Source organism: Rhizophagus irregularis, chromosome 26, assembly GCF_026210795.1.
Source record: "Rhizophagus irregularis chromosome 26, complete sequence".
In the NCBI taxonomy this organism is placed as follows: Eukaryota; Fungi; Glomeromycota; class Glomeromycetes; order Glomerales; family Glomeraceae; genus Rhizophagus; species Rhizophagus irregularis.
Window position 1 is genome coordinate 3,277,805 of NC_089454.1, and position 20,094 is coordinate 3,297,898.

At 27.3% G+C, this 20,094-nt stretch overlaps 5 protein-coding genes across 5 annotated transcripts; 3 read left to right on the top strand and 2 right to left on the bottom strand.

Annotated features, from left to right (window-relative positions):
- Nucleotides 1-2,346: 2,346 nt before the first annotated feature.
- OCT59_017872 (uncharacterized protein) lies at nucleotides 2,347-4,605 on the top strand (the record flags this gene model as incomplete). The annotated part of the gene is made up of 6 exons (XM_025320079.2): nucleotides 2,347-2,527; nucleotides 2,621-2,895; nucleotides 2,971-3,351; nucleotides 3,425-3,796; nucleotides 3,877-4,287; nucleotides 4,363-4,605. The coding sequence occupies 6 exons, from the start codon at nucleotides 2,347-2,349 to the stop codon at nucleotides 4,603-4,605; spliced, it is 1,863 nt and encodes a 620-aa protein (XP_025172165.1).
- Nucleotides 4,606-8,765: 4,160 nt separating this feature from the next.
- OCT59_017873 (uncharacterized protein) lies at nucleotides 8,766-10,807 on the top strand. Its single transcript, XM_025320081.2, has 5 exons — nucleotides 8,766-9,123; nucleotides 9,231-9,472; nucleotides 9,549-9,917; nucleotides 9,997-10,248; nucleotides 10,363-10,807. The coding sequence occupies exons 1-4, from the start codon at nucleotides 8,943-8,945 to the stop codon at nucleotides 10,234-10,236; spliced, it is 1,032 nt and encodes a 343-aa protein (XP_025172167.1). The 5' UTR covers nucleotides 8,766-8,942; the 3' UTR covers nucleotides 10,237-10,248; nucleotides 10,363-10,807.
- A 2,439-nt stretch (nucleotides 10,808-13,246) lies between these two features.
- Nucleotides 13,247-14,645, top strand: OCT59_017874 (uncharacterized protein; the record flags this gene model as incomplete). The annotated part of the gene is made up of 4 exons (XM_025320082.2): nucleotides 13,247-13,456; nucleotides 13,562-13,884; nucleotides 13,961-14,329; nucleotides 14,406-14,645. Exons 1-4 carry the CDS (start codon nucleotides 13,345-13,347, stop codon nucleotides 14,643-14,645), a joined length of 1,044 nt encoding a protein of 347 aa, XP_025172168.1. The 5' UTR covers nucleotides 13,247-13,344.
- A 762-nt stretch (nucleotides 14,646-15,407) lies between these two features.
- On the bottom strand, nucleotides 15,408-16,746 carry OCT59_017875 (uncharacterized protein; the record flags this gene model as incomplete). The annotated part of the gene is made up of 8 exons (XM_066137782.1): nucleotides 15,408-15,443; nucleotides 15,518-15,542; nucleotides 15,705-15,763; nucleotides 15,948-15,994; nucleotides 16,092-16,106; nucleotides 16,228-16,339; nucleotides 16,445-16,506; nucleotides 16,728-16,746. 8 exons carry the CDS (start codon nucleotides 16,744-16,746, stop codon nucleotides 15,408-15,410), a joined length of 375 nt encoding a protein of 124 aa, XP_066004324.1.
- Nucleotides 16,747-18,133: 1,387 nt separating this feature from the next.
- Nucleotides 18,134-18,870, bottom strand: OCT59_017876 (uncharacterized protein; the record flags this gene model as incomplete). The annotated part of the gene is made up of 2 exons (XM_025327263.1): nucleotides 18,134-18,718; nucleotides 18,841-18,870. 2 exons carry the CDS (start codon nucleotides 18,868-18,870, stop codon nucleotides 18,134-18,136), a joined length of 615 nt encoding a protein of 204 aa, XP_025172169.1.
- Nucleotides 18,871-20,094: the final 1,224 nt, after the last annotated feature.

Below are 20,094 nucleotides of genomic sequence, written 5' to 3' on the forward strand. Positions count from 1 at the left end.
TATAGAATAATATTATTCTCATTAGAAAAACATTTTGTTCAAAGAAAATAGGTTTAAATTTCAACATTGAAAATAAAAATTTTTTTTGATAAAGCAATTACAAATCAACTAAAAATTTCAACGCGATCTTATCGAATTTATAATAAGTAATCAAGCCAAGTTTGTAGTTATAGCCAGAACAATGACAAATAATACTAAATCATGATATAATTATATCATTTATTATTTGAGTTATGCCGTCAAATATACGGCTATTTTCCGCTACGTTCAAAATGATGACGCAAAATTGAAAGGTTCCTCGGTTATTGCACATTTCAAACTGGTGGTTATTATCTTTTTTTTATATTAGCGACATTAAAAATCGTATCATTAGTTACTAGTAATAATATTATTGAAATATATTATTTAAATATTAGATACAGCGATCGCAAGTAAAACTATAAATTCATATCAGATATTATATTCAAACACAAACGCATACGCCATTTTATATCTTTCTCCAGGTAAAAATGTTTCCACAAGGTCTAATTTTCATAAATAAATATGGTAAAAATTCTAACTTTTTTTGACTACCAAAATTATCGGTTTTCAATTGTCAATTATAAATGCATTCAGACGTGGCTCCAATTATAATGCGGTGATCGCTTTTTGATAAAATACAGTAAAATGTATAATTTAAATTTTTTTCGCGCCACTTATTATTATTATTATCTAAATCATTTAGATCAAAGTTATAGATTGAAGTTTATATACGATAAAAATATAAATAATAATTGAACAAGAAATCTATGATGTCCTTTTATACATCAAATAATCAAATATTTACAAATGAAGAAATATAATACCCTTTCAACTTAAATTTCTTACTACTTTAAATGAATTATAGTAGTTTCGTTTATTTAATATATGCAGTAAGTATCATGATACATAAATAAATCTGAAAAAGATCATGCCATAAATTTTTGCTAACGGGCCGTTAGAAAATAATTGTCAAAAAAATTCAGATGTGTTGAAATATCTGATTTAAATTCTCAAGTAAATGAATATGTCTGAGTCAGTAGATTTCACATTGACAATGCAGCTTTTTAAAAAATTGATATGTTTTAAATATTTTCCGACCGATCGAAAACCGAAAGCTTTATGGGTGGCTTATTCAGACAATCAAATTTATCGAAAACTGGAAACTGATAATTAATAAAAGATAACGTATCTGATAATGGCGAGCTTTGATGAAGGAACGTGTCAAATGCTCCGATCACCAAGAATATACCTAAGAGTAACGACACTCTTACAAATTTGGTTGACGAAGGCAAAAAAGACGCGGTCACTGGGGTAACTTCAGATAAAAACCAAATTAACGGCAAAAATAAGTGGAATAATGAAATACAAGATAGTTTGCTGGACAATATCGAGATTTCAAGAAGAAAATCATGGAAGAGAATCCAAAAATTCAAGATTCACGACAAATAGGGTGGTTTATTATTTTCCTGAAGGAAATTTTATTGAAGGAAAATATAATATATAGAAATAATTCACAAAAAAGAAAAAAAAATCTAAAATAGTTAATAAATACAAAAAAATATAATAATGATAAAATTTTTAGACTTATTTTTGATTACAGTTTTTTTATGCAAACCGTTTTTCTTTCGCTTTGTACTTCATATATCATTAGTTTATTAGTAGGTTAACAGTATTCCTAATGTAAATAATAGCGCATTTTTGGTTCCATGTATTCAGTACTAAGGCTAATAAAGAGATGCGCGTTAAAAATATAAATAAAAAATTTGATAATGTGTATTACCATAAGAATATCACTAATTAGTACCCGGATCTGAGGAAATAAGTATCTACTACATAGCATACATAGCATATTAGCATACAGTATCGAGTATCAATACTCAATTTTTCAGAAATAGGCATTTCAATTACAGAATTAATATGTGATTGTTGGGAAATAAATATATCCAAACTTATCATTTTGTTTTTTTCGGAAATTTTATTGTAAAACTCCATACAGTCTAGACTGGTCGTACGAAGGCCCATTTATTCCAAAAATGATCAATCTAGGAATAGTTATTCCCGATCCTTTACGAGGCATATTACTATTTTTGGATTTGATCATCCTATTCGGAACCCTTTTTTTTTAAAAAAAAAAAGAAAAAAAAATTTCTTTCCCACCCTGTTATGTAAATATATGTATATATCGTCTGAAGAGTAAAAATAATATTTGACCTAGTAAATATATTCTAATTTGTTAAAAGATAATATTAACACGGTACTCCTAGCGTTGTGTAATTAATTTAATTACGTCAATCATTAATTATTAAATTATTTTTCACAGAAACTATGACTGGTCAAAATAAAAAAACACAATCTACTAGTCAACGTAAAAATATTTCCTCTCAAGGAGTAGCTGGAAGAAATGTTACTTCCTCAGAGAAACGAAATACAACCAAAAATATTCATCCTAGTTCTGACAACTTTAATAGAAAAATCCCTGTTTCTTCAAGTCAAACTGAAGTAGAAGGTTCAATTTTTTTTAACCACTTTTTAAATAAATAATTTTTACGGCAAAGGTTTGCTAATATATGTATATCCGTCTATCTATTTTTATATTTAGAATTGAACCGGCAAATTTTTGAATTACAGTCTAAGAATAACGAACTCTCTCAACAGAATAATAGACTCGAGCAAGAAACTGAACAATTACGATTCAATAACGATGAACTCACTAAACAGAATAACTTTTTGCAAGTTCAAATTGAAAATTATGAATTTCTACAGTCATTAGATGTCGATAATGCTTCACAAAATGAAAATGTATCTGATGATGGCACTCGACTGGCTAAACGACAAATGAGAAAAAAAACATCTGATGAAGAAGAAAAAGCAAAGGTTGATAAATCGTTTATTAATTTTTCATGATTACATTGATTATAATAAATTATTTTAATTCCTTGTTTAAACCAGGTCTTAATGAGGACACTTCTTAAAACTTTCCCTGAGCTTGAGCTTAAGGAAGGCGAGACCTTTAAAAGCGAAGCGAATGTTAAAATTTGTCAAGAGTTAATACCTAAACTTCAAAAGGAAATGAAAGTGTACAATCCTACTTACGAGCAATTGAATACCTGGTTACAATCTTTTCACAAATCCAAAAGAAATGCCTATAATAGATCAAATCAATTAAATCGATCAAATCCGACATCATTAAATAATGAATTTGGTTATTTACTAGAAGCAGAGTCTGATGATGCCATTCGATCAGCTAAACGGGAAACAAAATCAAAAGGAAGAAAGTCAAATAATTTTTCTGAAGATGATGATGAGTTAAAGATTGAAGAAGGAGCAAAGGTTTGTATCATCAATTAATTCTAATTATTTATATGATATATTATTGATTTTGATATTATTTATTTATAATTAGTCCTTGATGAAGGCACTTCTTAAAACGTATCCATATGAATTTAACCTTAAGGTTGAAGATACTTTTAAAAGCCAAATTAATACTGAGATTTGTGATAGTTTAATACCTAAGCTTCAAAGAGAAGTCAAATCAGCGTACAATCTTTCTTATGAGCAAGTGGAGTCCTGGTTACAAACTTTTCACAGGTATAAAAGGAATACCTATTTGAAACAATTAAATCTATCTTCATTAAATAATGAAGTCGATAATTCACAAGAAGCCGATTCTGATGGTAGTATTCAATCAGCTAAACGGCAAACAAAATCAAAAGGAAGAAATCCAAGTAATTTATCTGAAGATGAAGATGGATTAAAGATTGAAGAAGGAGCAAAGGTTCGTATAATCAATTAATTTCATTGTTTGGTGTGTTATATAAACTTTACTGAATTGCCTAATTCTTTATTTTAAACTAGATCTTAATGAGAACACTTCTTAAAACGTTTCCATCTGAGCTTAATCTCAGGGGTGATGAAACCTTTAAAAGCAAAACGAATGTTGAAATTTGTCAAAAGCTAATACCTAGACTTAGAAAGGAAATGAAGGCGTACAATCCTAGTTACGAGCAAGTGGAAACCTGGTTACAATCCATTCACAGGTCCAAAAGATATGCCTATTTAAAATCAAATCAATTAAATCAATCAAATCCAATGTCATTAGATGATGAATTGGATTATTTACAAGAAGTAGAGTCTGATGTTACCAATCGACCAGCTGCTATACGGCAAACAAAACCAAAAGAAAGAAAACCAAGTAATGTTTCTGAAGATGAAGATGAAGATGAGTTAAAGTATGAAGAAGGTTCAAAGATTGGTGAAGGTGCAAAGGTTTGTTTCATTAATTAATCATTATTTGTATCATATAAATTTTACTGAATTTTTTATTCTTTTATTTATAAATAGTCCTTAATGAGGAGACTTCTTGATAAAACTTATACTCAGAATAAGTACAAACTTAAGATTGAAGAAACTTTTAAAAGCCAAGTGAATACTGACATTTGTGAAGTATTAATACCTAAGCTTCAAGAAGATGTTAAGCCAGTGTACAATCTTTCTTATAAGCAAGTGGAAACCTGGTTACAATCTATTCACAAGTCCAAAAGAAAAACCTATTTGAAATCAAATAGAATGGATATCGATGAATAATAAATTGCCTATACCGTATGTATTTAATAATTAATTTTACGTTTTTATTTCGTTAACTTAGACATACTCTCAACAAAATTATTGGATTCAACCGAAAATTTCTTTTATTATTGACGAATTTTATTATTTTAGAAATATTTATTCCGGTCTTAAATGGGAATTTTCAAATTAATAAGAAATGATATTTGTGCTCCTATTTATGTGTTACTTGGTAACGTCGCTGCTAGCAACGATCAGACGTAATGGTGAATTTACTTATAGGGTCATGGAAAAGCTTCATATCTTATATAAAATATTTTTAAGAACCCTAATAAACACTTTTGTATATATTCCATTTCAAAGTAAGCTATACTAGCTAGATAATAATTTTCTTATTAAAAACTTACATTTTGTTCATTACTAACTTCAACGTTGAAAAATTAAATAAAATAAATATATATATATACAGTATATATATAATCTAAGTGATTGATGATAACTTATAATTCCAGTTAGAATTGAAAATTAAATAAAATAAACTATTTTTTACAATACAGAATTATAGCATTTGTTATTGCATTATGTTTATTACGTTTATTGTTCTGTTAATCTTACAGCAGAAGAATAAAGAGTAGGTTTGAGTTGAAAGATCTGTTCATGGATTAAATGAAAATAAATTGGAAATAACGCTTTAAACATTCTAAAACAAATCTGAGTATATGGTACTACTATACTAAAATTCTGCAGATATTCTTGTAATTTAATTTTCACGTTCAAATTTCGCAAAGTTGAGGCATTGGATGAACTCATTGGATGAGAAGTTCCTTACTATCTATTACAAACAGTAGAAATTATATTAGCGACACAACTCATTCTTAAAAATCATATCCGACTAGTATTTATCGATTATTAATAATATTATGAAGTAAACTATTAGAGTAATAGACACAACGAATTATCATGAAGTTCTAATCGTCTATTATATTGTCAATATTATGGTGACTTCAAGTAATGTCTCAAATGCGCTTTATACCTTTCTCCAGATGAAAATGGTTTCTTAAGGTTATCTTTATAAAAGGTATCGGTTAGACGGCCACTTACTTCGATCCAAATAAGCTATTTTATATAATTATGTCCGAATTAATCATCTCAATATGTGAAAGACTCCGTCTATATAATGGCAACTCCCCACTTAATTTGTTCTTTTACGCATTTAGGAAATAATTATACGTATTTCTACAAAATATAAATATTAGTAATGAATGTTTAAACTATTAAACTCAAGTCCTAAAATTTTGATAAAAATTAACCAGTATAAAATAATTAATTTGTTCTTTCAATAAGATTTTGTTAAAATTACTTAAAAGGATACTTCTCAAATTTCTTTATTTGCGATTCTAAAGCATCATAGTTCAATTGACATATTTTGTGATCCTAGAACTATATGGTAGATTTGGATTCTTTTTTTCCAATTTCCATCATCATCTTGTCATAATTCTGCTTTATCATCGATCCATGTTTCACCTGTTGTTTTATATCAGATGTACCCATTCAAGTAATTTCTATCGGTGTTTCTTTCATTATAAATTGTATCTTTAATAAATGTCATTACTTCCACTAATCCAACCTTCAATCATTATAAGTGGATCATAGTTTTTTGGTAAATGATTCATTGCAAAAAAAAAAAATAAATAAAATAATTCCATATAACCTTAATAAATTACATGAATTAGAATATTTTCACAAAGATTTCAAAAATAGTTACGAATAGATTCTAAATCTTCAATAATAACTCACGGTTCAAGTTGACGCTCGTAGCTTTTGACCGAAAAAACTCGTGATATTAGTACTACGCTTTATCATTATTCACCAGGTGATTAACTGGCCAGGTTGCTTTTTGTCTTGTTGTATTGAAGTCCTTTGCGTGAAAGTTGATTGTGATTTTAGTTGAATGAAGGTTGACTTTGATTCAATGAAATCACTTTACCACTCTTGCTAGATACCCTCAGGTTGTCAAATGTCCATATCGATGCATTCATTGCAAATTTCATAATTACTTTAGTCGCTTTCATAAGTTCATCAAGTCCGGATGAATAAGGATTCCTTTTGCAATTACCAAAAAAAAAAAAGGGTTTGAGAAGAAATTAATGTTGAACACGGAATTGCGTATATGAAAAATCGTAAAATCGTACGACTTTGTCAGAAACCGGTGTCGTCGAAAAATTTGATATGATGCTAATTATAGAATATGAAATAAATAAAATGTTTAATCCTATAAAAGTATCTTTTACATTTGAAAAATTATCCAATTTAAATTTCTATTTATTTTTACGAAACAGCACTTGTATTAATAGACAATAAATATCAAAATATTTACAAATGAAAAAAAAGAAATATACTCTGTTTGTTATAAATTTATCAGATAGGAAAATAATTATTATAAAGTATATAGGGTATATTTGGTTTACTATAAATAAAACTGAAAGAAATCATGAAAAAAACTTTTGCTAACGGTGGGCCACCAGAATTAGATTCCGTTTGAAAGTCAAATTGTATTTCGAATGTTTGAAAATATTTGAGATAGAATTTCGAATATGATTCGAATATTATATAATATTCATATGATATTCGAATATTACATGATATTCGAATTCATCATATGATATTCGAATCTCATACAATATTCAAATTTCATAATTTTATTACGAACTTATTTTTTTTTTAGTAAAATTATGTCTTTATTTCTTTATTTTATTTAATATTTAAATTATTTCCTTTATGTTACAAATTAAAGTAATTACATGATATCAAGTAAATTGGAATTTCTTTTAAAAAGATTAAATTTTCTACTTTTTCTGGTTTTAAACTCTTCAATGTTGTTATTATATTCTGTTTCTTGACCTTCTTCCATAATAAATTTATAATAGCCAAAAGAAAAAATTAATTAAATATCGTCTATCGAAGAATTTTTTTATCAATGATCAGTCTATTTATTCTGTACACAAATAGGCGTCAAATCAATGAAATCATGTGGCAAATTTGAACATCGAATTTCACATGACATTCGAATTTTAATATTTCAGTTTCGAATTATGATTTACAAACGAATGTTCGAATGTACAAATTTCAAACGGAAGCTCTAACCAGAATAATAAATCATTCCCTATAAAAAATTTTTCAGAAAAATGATCACGTGTCGGAATAAAAACTAGAAAAATGATCATTTATCGGAGTCTTTTCCAGAATTTTTTTTATAGAAATTTCCCTATAAAATTAGATTGTTACGACATATCCATACTAAGAAATTACGCGCCTTTCTTAGCATAGCCACATAAGTGCCTCAAGTGCGCAGACCGGGTATGATAACAATCATCGTCATTTCTGTCTAGCTATTTCTATATTGATTTGTATCATAATTTTTTAGTATTTTGTTATAGTGAAATACAATAAATTAGTGAAATAACGAAATTTGTTTATATAATCTCTTCAATAACTTGACGTTTGTAATTTATTAGAAGTATTAGAAGTGAAATACACTATTAATTTTCATTCATATATTAATATCACATATATTGTAATATATTGCATACTTTTTAAAAAAATACGCAGCATTTGCTAAAGTTTCATATCAGTGGCTTATTCAGCCAATCAAATTTATAAACTGATAATGTGTGAACAACTCATTACCATATTAAACAAACATTGAATTACCATATTAAACCTTTTGTTACGCTGTACTATCCCTAAATAAATTTGAATTAATTAATATTCGTTAGTATCTGATATATAAATATACATATAATATCCGAGAACATAAAGTTCTGCATATCAATAAATTCATGCCCCCATAAAAAACGAATATTTATTTTTAGTTTATAACCAATTTTTCTTTTTTATTCTTTCGATTTTCAAAAATAAAAAAATAAGGTAATGTTTTACAATTTGTATTATTATGTGAAAATACTAATTGTTAAAAAAAACAAATTATATCATATATCCAAAATTGTTAATATGTTTTCTCGGAGGTTTTATTGTAAAAACTCCATACAGTTTAGACTCGGTTGTACGTGGCAAATTTATTCCCAAAATGAACAATCAGGGTCATGCTCTTTTTTGGGTATAGATAAGTTGAACATTTTTTTTTTATAAAAAAAAAAATTAGTCCTTTTCCCACTCTGTATGCGATATATCGTCCGAAAGAGTGAAAAAATAATATTTTGTACTTAGTAAATAAATATTATAAAATATCCTAATTAGTTAAAAACTAATATTAACACAGTAACTCATAGCTTTTAGTAATTCATTTTAATTACGTAAACCAATCAATTTTATTGAAAAAAATTTCTTCGTTAAAAACTATGAGTGGACGAGGTAGAAAGACGCAACCTACTAGTCAACGTTTAAATAAAAATCGTTCCTCTCTAGGAGGAGCTAGCCGAAGTTCTGCTTCATCGAAGAACCAAAACGCAAGTAAAAATCTTCGTTTTGGTTTTTCTGACTCTTTTAGTAAAAAAAATCCTGTAAAAATGGAAGTCGAAGGTCTGTTTTTTTTTTAACATTTTAACGATAAAGTAGTGCTTTACGAATATTTGATATTATGCGTCGGGTTTACTAATATATATATATATACCTATTTATCTATTTAGAATTAAAACAGGAGGTTTATGACTTAAAAAAACTCACTCAAGAAAATAATTATATACTACTACAATCCAAAGTTGATAAACTCGAACTAGAAAATAAGCGATTACGATACAATAATTCTAAACGAAGTAAATTTCCAGTTGACGATGATGAGGACGATTGGGATTTAGAAGATGAAGATGATTCAATTCGACCAGCTAAACGGCAAATGAGAAATAAATTATCTGATGAAGAAAGGGCAAAGGTTGGTAAATTATTAATTAATTTTTCATGATAATATTTATCGTGGTGTATTATTTTAATTCTTTATTTTAAACCAGGTCTTAATGAAGACGCTTCTTAAAACTTTTCCTGAGCTTGAACTTAAGGAACATGAAACTTTTAAAAGCGAAGCGAATGTTGAAATTTGTCGAAAGTTAATACCTAAACTTCAAAAAGAAATGAAGGCGTACAGTCCTTCTTACGAGCAAGTGGAAACTTGGTTACAATCTATTCACAGGTCCAAAAGAAATGCCTACTTGAAATCAAATCAATCAAATCACACTGGATTTGATTTTTTCTTTCCCGGTTTGGTAGGTTCTTATCCAGAGTCTAATCGTTCCAATCAATCAACAGCTAAACGGCAAACAAAACCTAAAGGAAGTAAGGCAAATAATATTTTCGAAGATGAGGTTGAAGAAGGAGCAAAGGTTTGTGACATCAATTAAATTTTATTATTTATATGTTATATAAATTTATATTGATTCAATTATTATTTATTTATAATAGTCTTTAATGAAAGCACTTCTTAAAACGTATCCATATGATCTTACCCTTAGGATTGAAGATACTTTTAGAAGCCAAATTAATACGAATGTTTGTGAAAGGTTAATACCTAAGCTTCAAGAAGATGTTAGGCCAGCGTACAATCTTTCTTATGATCAAGTAGAGTCCTGGTTACAAACTTTCCACAAAAACAAAAGGACCGCCTACTTGAAATCAGATTTCATGACGGTCGATTACTATTAAATTGCCTATTCTGTATGTATTTAATAATTGATTTTACGTTTTGATTTCGTTATCTCACTCTCAAAATTATTGGATTCAAGCCGAAAACTTTTTTTTTTTATTATTGACGAATTTTTATTATTTTAGAAATATTTATTCCGGCCTCAAATGAGGATTTTCAAATTCATAAGAAACTAAAGGCGTGAAAGACATGATATTTGTACTCCTGTAACGATCAGCGTAATGGTGAATTTTGCAAATTTACTTAAGAGTCATAGAAAAGCTTACAGTCAACGAACCCTTCGGTCCAATGAAAAAAATCGTTATTTCAAAATTTATAACTTTTTATATGTTCATATATAGAGAATTTGGTTGGTTAAATGTGCTTTCAAAAATTGGAACATGCACTGTATAGTTATCGTTTCCAATGTACATAGTTTAGTTTATTCATTCATGACTGGGATGGCACGTGATTTAAACCGAATCAGTTTTTTATTGTTTTAAAACTTTTTTTTGTTTTAGAAACATTGATTGGTATGATTATTATAATAAAATTGCATAATTATATTTTAATCAATAAACAACTTTTTCTGTATTTTTTTTCTGTATTTTTAAGCAATATTTAGTGATCACTTTGCAAAACAACCTTTTTAAATTATACCATCATTAGAAGATGTCCGTAAGCACTTTGAAAAGTTACAGAAGTTGATAAATTATTGTAGAAATGAATTGTTGATTTAATTGATCGATCAAAAGATCATTTAATGAAATGTAAAAGTCTTCAAGAAGATTTAAAAAATTCTTTAAGTTTTATATTATATAATAAAATGCTTAGTGCCAATGTTTTAAAACATGTTTAAAACATGTTTTAAACGCCAAAATCGTTTTAAACCATGGTTTTTCTTGCCATTCCTACGTGTATATATTCCATTTCAAAGCGTAAGCAGAGTAAGCTTTCAGTTACTAGAATACTTTTCTCATTAGAAAAACTTTACATTTTGTTCATTGCTAATTTCAACATTGAAAATGAAATAATATATGTTTTCAGAAACGCGAGTTGATATAAATTCTATTTCGCTTGGTCAATAATAACTCACGGTTCAGATTGACGCTTGCATCTTTTGACCGTAAAAAACTCGGTTTTATCATTATTCACCAAACGATTAATTGGCCAGGTTGCTTTTTGTTTTGTTGTGTTGAAGTCTTTTGCGTGAGAGCTGATTGTGATTTTAGTTGAATGAAGGTTGATTGTGATTTAATGAAACCACTTTACCACTCTTGCTGGATACCCTCAGGTTGTAAAATGTCCATATCGATGCATTCATTACAAATTTCATAATGACTTAATCGCTTTCATAAGTTCATCAAGTCCGGATGAATAAAGGATTCCTTTTGCAATTACCAAAAAAAAAGTTTTGAAAAGAAATTATGCTGAATACGGAATTGCGTATATGAAAAATCGTAAGATCGTACGACTTTGTCAGAAACCGGTGTCGTCGAAAAATTTGATATGATGCTAATTATAAAATAAAATATTTAATTTTATAAAGTATCTAGAATTATGGTAAAAATTCTAACTTTGATTTAACCGAAACTATTTCATTTTGATCAATAGTAAGCCAATATGTCACCCGACTAGCAATAGATTCAGTGGTATCTACTATATAAATGATCCTAATAACAGATAACATTAATAATAATTGGCGTTCGACACGTTCGACAAAAGATATAAATGCTAATTGAGAACCTATGCCATAAATAGTTTTTTTTATTCATATTTTATTTTTATCAAACAGTACTTGTATTAATAGACAATAAATATATAAATTATTTATAATCTTATTTCTTTAAATAGAATTACAGTAACTTCGTTAAAGAAAATGAGCAATTTTAATATATTTACGATTACTAGAAAATTGGTTACTATTCACACTTATTTTATACTTATGACGTATGTAAAAATCTTCATGTTATAATAATGAGAAATTTGTCGGATAGGAAAATAATTATTACAAATTAAATACCTAATTTAAATTTCGTCTTCATATCATACTAAGAAATTACGCGCCTTAGACCTCAAGTACACATACCAGGTATGATAACGCATTTATGAATCAATTGAATCAACTGTATAATAATTTTTTAGTATTTGTTATATAGCGTCATGTAATATATTATTAAAACATAATACATTCGATTTTTTTTTTCGTGAAGCAAATAAAATTTGTTTAATATAACCTCTGCAAATAATCTGATGTTTGTAAATTGAATATTTTTTATTGATTAGAAGAAATGCACTATTAATTTTCATTCCATATATTAATATCACATATGTTACATACGCGGCCGAACTTTTTTAATCTTAGTACCAACATAAAAAAAAATACGCAGTATTTGCTAAAGTTTCATATCAGTGGCTTATTCAGCCAATCAAATTTATAAACTGATAAATGAGATAATGTGTGAACAACTCATTACCATATTAAACGAACATTAAATTACCATATTAAACCTTTTGTTACCCCTAATATTATTAGTTTAGTATCTGATATATAAATATATACATATTTATTTTTATAAACTTATCCGAGAACATAAAGTTTTGCATATCAATAAATTCAAAAAAAAAAAACGTTACTAGATAATATTTATTTTTAGTTTATAATCAATTTTTCTTTTTTATTTCTTTTCGATTTCAAAAATAAAAAAAAATAGTATTTTTTTTTACAATTTGTATTAGTATGTGAAAAACTGAAAAATACTAATTGTTGAATTATATCATATATCCAAAATTGTTAATATGTTTTCTCGGAGATTTTATTGTAAAGACTCCATACAGTTTAGACTTGGTTGTACGTGGCAAATTTATTCCCAAAAATGAACAATCAGGGTCATGCTCTTTTTTGGGTATAGATAAGTTGAACATTTTTTTTTTTATAAAAAAAAAAATTAGTCCTTTTCCCACCCTGTATGCGATATATTGTCCGAAAGAAGTGAAAAAAAAATAATATTTTGAACTTAGTAAATAAATGTTATAAAATATCCTAACTAATATTAACACAGTAACCCAGCTTTTAGTATTACGTAAACCAGTCTATTTTATTGAAAATAATTTCTTCGTTAGAAACTATGAGTGGACGAAATAGAATACCACAATCTACTAGTCAACGTTTGAATAAAAATCGTTTCTCGAAGAACCGAAACGCAAGTAAAAATCGATTTAAAAAAAATCGATTCGAAGGTTCAATTTTTTTCTTGTAACATTTAACAATAAATAATTTTTACGAATATTTGATATTATGCGTCGGGTTTACTAACATTTATATACCTATTTATTTTTTTTTAGAACTAAAACAGGATGTTTCTGATTTAATAAACCTCGCTCGAGAAAATAATTATATACTACTACAATCCAAAGTTGATAAACTCGAACGAGAAAATAAGCGATTACGATACGATAATGATGAACTCTCTAAATTCTTGCAAGACGATGACGAGTCAACAGATGACGATAGTAATTCAGAAGATGAAGATGACGATAGTGATTCAGAAGATGAAAATGAATCCGATGACGATAGTGATTCAGAAGATGAAGATGAGTCCGATGTTTCATTTCGACCAGCTAAACGGCAAATGAGAAATAAATTATCTGATGAAGAAAGGGCAAAGGTTGGTAAATTATTAATTAATTTTTCGTGATAACATTTATCATGGTGTGTTATTTTAATTCTTTATTTTAAACCAGGACTTAATGAAGACACTTCTTAAAACTTTTCCCGAACTTGAGCTTAATGCAGATGAAACTTTTAGAAGCGAAGTGAATGTTGTAATTTGTCAAAAATTAATACCTAAACTTCAAAAAGAAATGAAGGCATACAATCTTTCTTACGAGCAAGTGGAAACCTGGTTACAATCTATTCACAGGTCCAAAAGAAATGCCTATTTGAGATCAAATCAATCAAATCAATCAAATCATTATGGATTTGAACGCGATTTCATAGGTTCTTATTCAGAGTCTGATCGTTCCAATCAATCAACAATTATACGGAAAAAAAAACCGAAAGGAAGTAAGGCAAATAATATTTTTGAAGATGAGATTGAAAATAAAGCAAAGGTTTGTGTCATCAATTTTCATTATTAATATATGTTATATAAGTTTTATTGATTCAATTATTATTTATTCATAATAGTCCATAATGAAGGCACTTCTTAATACGTATCCATATGAGCTTACCCTTAGGATTGAAGATACCTTTAGAAGCCAAATTAATAAGGATATTTGTGAAAGGTTAATACCTAAACTTCAAGAAGATGTTAGACCAGCGTACAATCTTTCTTATGATCAAGTGGAAACCTGGTTACAAACTTTTCACAGGTATAAAAGGAATACCTATTTGAGATCACATTTTATGATGATTGATGACGATTAAATTGCCTACTCTGTATGTATTTTTAAATTAATCTAGACTATTCATGTTTCAATTGACGGACTAATTAATTTTATGACTTTTTCGTTTTCCACATGATCATAACCATTTTCTTTCGTTTTTCATTAAAATACAAGATTTACTGGATTCAACCCGAAAATTTCTTTTAATTATTGACGAATTTTTTATGTAATAATATTTTTTTTTTTAGAAATGTAATTTTGATCTTAAATGAAATTTATAATATAAGAAACAAAAAGATGTGATTACCGCACAATTTTTCAAAAATAGGAAATTGGGAATGTACTATATGAATGGGCACTTCTATAACGACCAACATAATGGTGGGTCCACTTGGAGGGCAATAAAAAAATTATAGTTTATATTATGTGATGACGAAATTGTTGTACTATCATGAAAGAATCCTAATAAGCATTTATATTATATGTGTATATTCCATTTCAAAATGTAAAATGTAAGAAGTGCAAGTTTTCTTAGATTACAAAATAGCAATTTTGAACAAAGAAAATAGTTTTTTTTAATTTCAACATTGAAAATAAAAAAAAAAATAGAAATTCGTTATAATCAACTTGATGGAAGAAATAATTCATAATTTTCATTATTGAATCGCGATTAAAAAATCTTTAGAAGTGATCGATAGTAGCGCTAAAAAATCACGTGTTGATATGTCATCACGCGAGGTCGGTTTGTAAAAAATTACTATTATTTTGACTAACTTTGCCTTGTTTAACTGTTTTAGGGTTATTATGGTTTAATATTTGTTAAAATTTCGGGATGAAACTAAAGGAGGAGGAGAAGTTGAAATCACGTCCATTGATTCGTAGATTCGAATCACGTGCATAATTAGCACGTACGAAAAGCCCAATCAGTGAGATACATCTATCAAATAAACAGATGAAACCAATATATAAAGAATTTTCATTTTTATATATTATTCATATTTGAATAAAAGTAAGAATTTAATCAAAAGCTAGTATACCACGGAATCATAAAATATTTTTGAAAATATTGTTGGACGGATTATTAATGTAGAATATCTACCTCCAACCTCTATTATTTCTTGAGCCTGAGGATACTTGTTCATCATGTAATTTTAATGACTTCCCAATTTTCAAAAGTATTGCAATATATTCTTAAAGAATCATTGTTGAGATCCAGCGATGACTGGATCATTTCCCATTTCCCGCCCATTCAAAAATTAACAAGCCGGCCATAGTCAATATTTATAATTTCTTTAAAAACATTCTCAAACCGCATAACCATTTTCTTGCCCTGTATGCATACATTAGTATTATCGATAAATACAAATGCAAGATCGTTTGGATTCATTGCTACAAGATTAAATTAACATCACAGATGAGAATGAAGCAACGACTATCAGTTATTTCACATTCACTCGCGTTGACTAATTTATTACGACTTGCTTACCAGCAAAGGGTTGCTCTACGATAACGCGAATGTGTTTTTTGAGCGGGTTTGACGATAAGAAGCAGGAAAGAAAAGCACAAGAATAAGTGAATATGGCGAATATGACATCGTGTGGGTAAGAATGAAGTTCACTTACCTCCTTGAATTTCTTTGATCAACTTAACGATTTTTTTTGCTGGTCCACTCGGTATTCTGCATTTCTCAAAATCCGCTGTAGTAAAATCAAGGAAAGTGTCACCATCAATCCCCTGATTATATATGTTATCGATGTCTCCGTCTTCAAGGTCTAATCTAGCTCTGTTCTCTTGCAAAAACTTTTTAACGTTCTCTCGACTCCATGACACTTATTCAACTTTCATAAGATTATATGTGGCACCGGTTGAAGAACTTGCAACGTTAGACGACATGGTTTTTGCTATTAGTAAAGTAATGAAGGATTGATCAGTCACGAACTAACTTTATAGTTTATTAATACAGATATCTATCCCGATTACAAAAATCATGTCTTACAATACTTTATATAAAAAAAGTGCTAAACTTAGTTTCTAACATCACTACTTTTACATATCAGGTGATAAACGTGAACAGTACTTTATTAATGAACGATGAAAAAAAATAAATACAAAGCGACTTTACCCGTAGTACATGATAACATGATAGCCTATCCTATTGATTGCGTCTATTCTATCTACGTTATATTTCCGTTTCGTTTGTTGTTTGCTGGCTTCTGAAATGGAAACTACTGTATGTATTAGTTGCAAACTCTTGTTGTAATAAAAATATTATTATAATATTCTTCGCACATTATTCATTCTGAGGGTATTTAAGGGAGGGTCAAATAATATGTAACTTCGATTATAACATTTATTATTTGCACTATTTCAATATGTTCATTATGTTGTACAACAATAGAAGAATAACATGTTTATCTTCACTTGGCTAATTCATAGTCAAATAAAGGATACCTGATACGCGGATCAGATTGATATGCGAGGTTTATTAGTAAATAATTTATTATTAGTGAATGATTTATTATTAGTAAATGGTTTATTAATTTAGATTTATATTTGCCAACAAGAGTTTATTTTTACCAATTTAATTTACTAAGATTATATTATTACAGTGATGTGACACCATTATTTAAAAAGAGGAAATCGTGGCACAGCTGCTTCAAATAAAATTATAAACAAGTTTCATTCTAAAAGTAATAAATTGTATTTAATTAAAGAAATTCTGAAAAGAATTTTAGGATTTGTTTTTCAAGATATTGTTTGTACCTTTCAATATTTGGATAAATTAACACTATATTAATTAAAATGACGTACGTTAATAAATTACGATAAAAATATTATAATTATATCATAATTAAAACTTACGTTTCTTATGATGTTTCTCTCGTCCAATATTTATAGGTTATACTTTCCATCACACAATAAGTAAATGTTACACTGGTGTATGTAAATACTGTAAATATTCCTAAAATTTGGAAAAACATTTTGATAAATTGTGTTTGTTTGATATATATATATATATTTTTTCTAATATAGATTTTTTGAAAGCAGCTTTTTAAAAGCTTTCTTTTAAAAAGATTTCAAATAATAAATTTGAAAAAGTTCTTTCAATGCATTTTTATCTTTAATTTTTCACCATAAACAAATACAATACATTACGTGTTTTAATATTGCCAAAATGTTTTTTAATGAAAAGTTGAGTTTAATGACTATTATTGTTTACGATGCGACACGTATGAAATTGTGGGCGTTTTCGTGGCTCAGCTAGTAAATTAAATGAGATCACATATTATGCTGCGCTTCAGATGATCTGATGACATTACTTGGATAATATAAAGCAAAATGTTTATTTTTCGATACTATTGATATTATTTTATTTATATTCGATAAATGCTACATTTAGTTAAATGATTGATCAACTTTTGAATCAAGTTATAAAATAAGCAATTACTGAAATCCAAACAAATTATTCCACATAACATATTCATTCTTTTATAGTAATATTAATTAATCATTCCTTTTTTTCCCATTTTATTGCTTAATAAATTGCCTTTTAATACTTTTCCAACGTCTCTTGCATTGAATACCTCTAAAATCGTTTCCAACGTGAGACGCTACTTTATTCCATTTAGATCCATATAATTCAATACCATCAAATAATAATTCAATATCAGTAGAATTCCAAATCTTCTTTGGTTTACGTCTTTTTGAGGCTGCAGATCTTTTACGCCCTCCTAATCTAACAGAATCATCTGACTCCTCATCAATTTCAATAATTTTTAGATCGGCCTTTGAGTCCTCATAAAGATCTTCTTTTACAATTATCACATCATCATCATCTGAAGACTCGATCTTGATTGGAATGCAATTAATTCCTTTAGTATCAACATATTCCTTCTTCTTTACAGTAGATAATGAAGTCAACGAAGATGTAGAAGATTGAGAATATTTATTAGCCTGAAATCGATCCTTTTTATTTTTACAAACAAAATCATTTGAAAGTGATTTGTTTTTTTTGCTTTTTCTTTTTGAATCATTTTCATCAATTAATGAAACGTGTGGAATTGAAGAACTTGAAGTACTTGAAGAGTGGATTTTTGAATCTTGTTCAGAAATCTATTTGAATTAAAAATATATAAAATATATAATTTAATAAAAGTTAAGAAAATCTTTTTATATTTGAACTTAAAGAAAATTTAATAAAATTCAATAATAAAAACCAATCATAATCGAATTACCAAGTAGATCGATTTGTTTTCCTGTTTCATCTTTATTATCGTTCCTCCTTAAAAATTTATTTATTCTTCTTTTTTTTTTTAGGAGAAAATTTATTAAAAATAATAATGATAATAAATAATTAAAAAAACAAGTTCTTAAAATTATTAAATTATCATTTCTTAAACTTTTTTTTTCTTGTAACATCATGATACGCAGCAACCTTTTAACTTAAAATGTTAAATGAAAAAAAAGTAAAATGTTAAACGTGTTAAACGAAAAAAAAGTTTAAATTAATCAGAAAAAAGTTTAAAATATTAAAGTATTACATAATTATTATAGTACAAATTATAAAGAAAACAATATCGAAGTTTTCAAGAATTTTTTTTTTTGTTGTTAAAATAATCTATAATAACACATTCTTTATAATGGTACGTCTAACTATTAATACTATGCTTTAAATGATGTTAAATAGGTGAAATAATGAGAATAAATAATGCCCAATAAAAAGATTCTAATAAACAAAATGTTAATGGCTTAGATAGTTTGTCCTTCGCCTTCATTTGGGTTAAATGTTATAATCTTGACTTCGCCGTTTTTTTCTTTCGATGGACTTTTGTCTTTTTGAGCATTTCTTTAATGATTAAATTAATAAAATTAATAGATTACCTCTTAGTTAAATGATCTAAATTCAAAGAAGAGGCTGTTACGATAGTAGCCATAAGCACAATCAAGAGAGCAAAGAAGATTTGACGCGAATTCTTTTTTATAGTGTTTGGATATTTTTGTGTTGAATATTTTAATTTTTTTTTTTGAAAAATTATTTTTTAAAAAAATTTTGATTTTCTGAATTAGTAAATTGGGAAGCCATTTATATATTAATATTTTTAAATAGGGTCTATATTCTTTCATCTTTAATATAACGACGAAATAATTTAGTTGAACTTTGTTTTTTTTAGATAAGTGATTGGCTGAGCTTGTTTAATAGTATTTTTTTATCGTTTTTTGTTAAATAAAATTTTGTCAATCTATTTTTATCACATGATCAATTTATAATTAACATTCTTTGCTATATTATTAGCCAATTTATGGTGCAGATTTTTTTTTTGCGCGCGCTTGAAATGAATTATTCTTTGTTCACAAAACTTTTGACGCAAAAAAAAAGCCCAATCATACGAAAAATAGATTTGGATTTTTTATATTAAAATGGTCGAAAAAACTTTTCCATTTATACCTTTTCTAGAACTTTTTAACAATAGCCGAAACAAAATTTTATT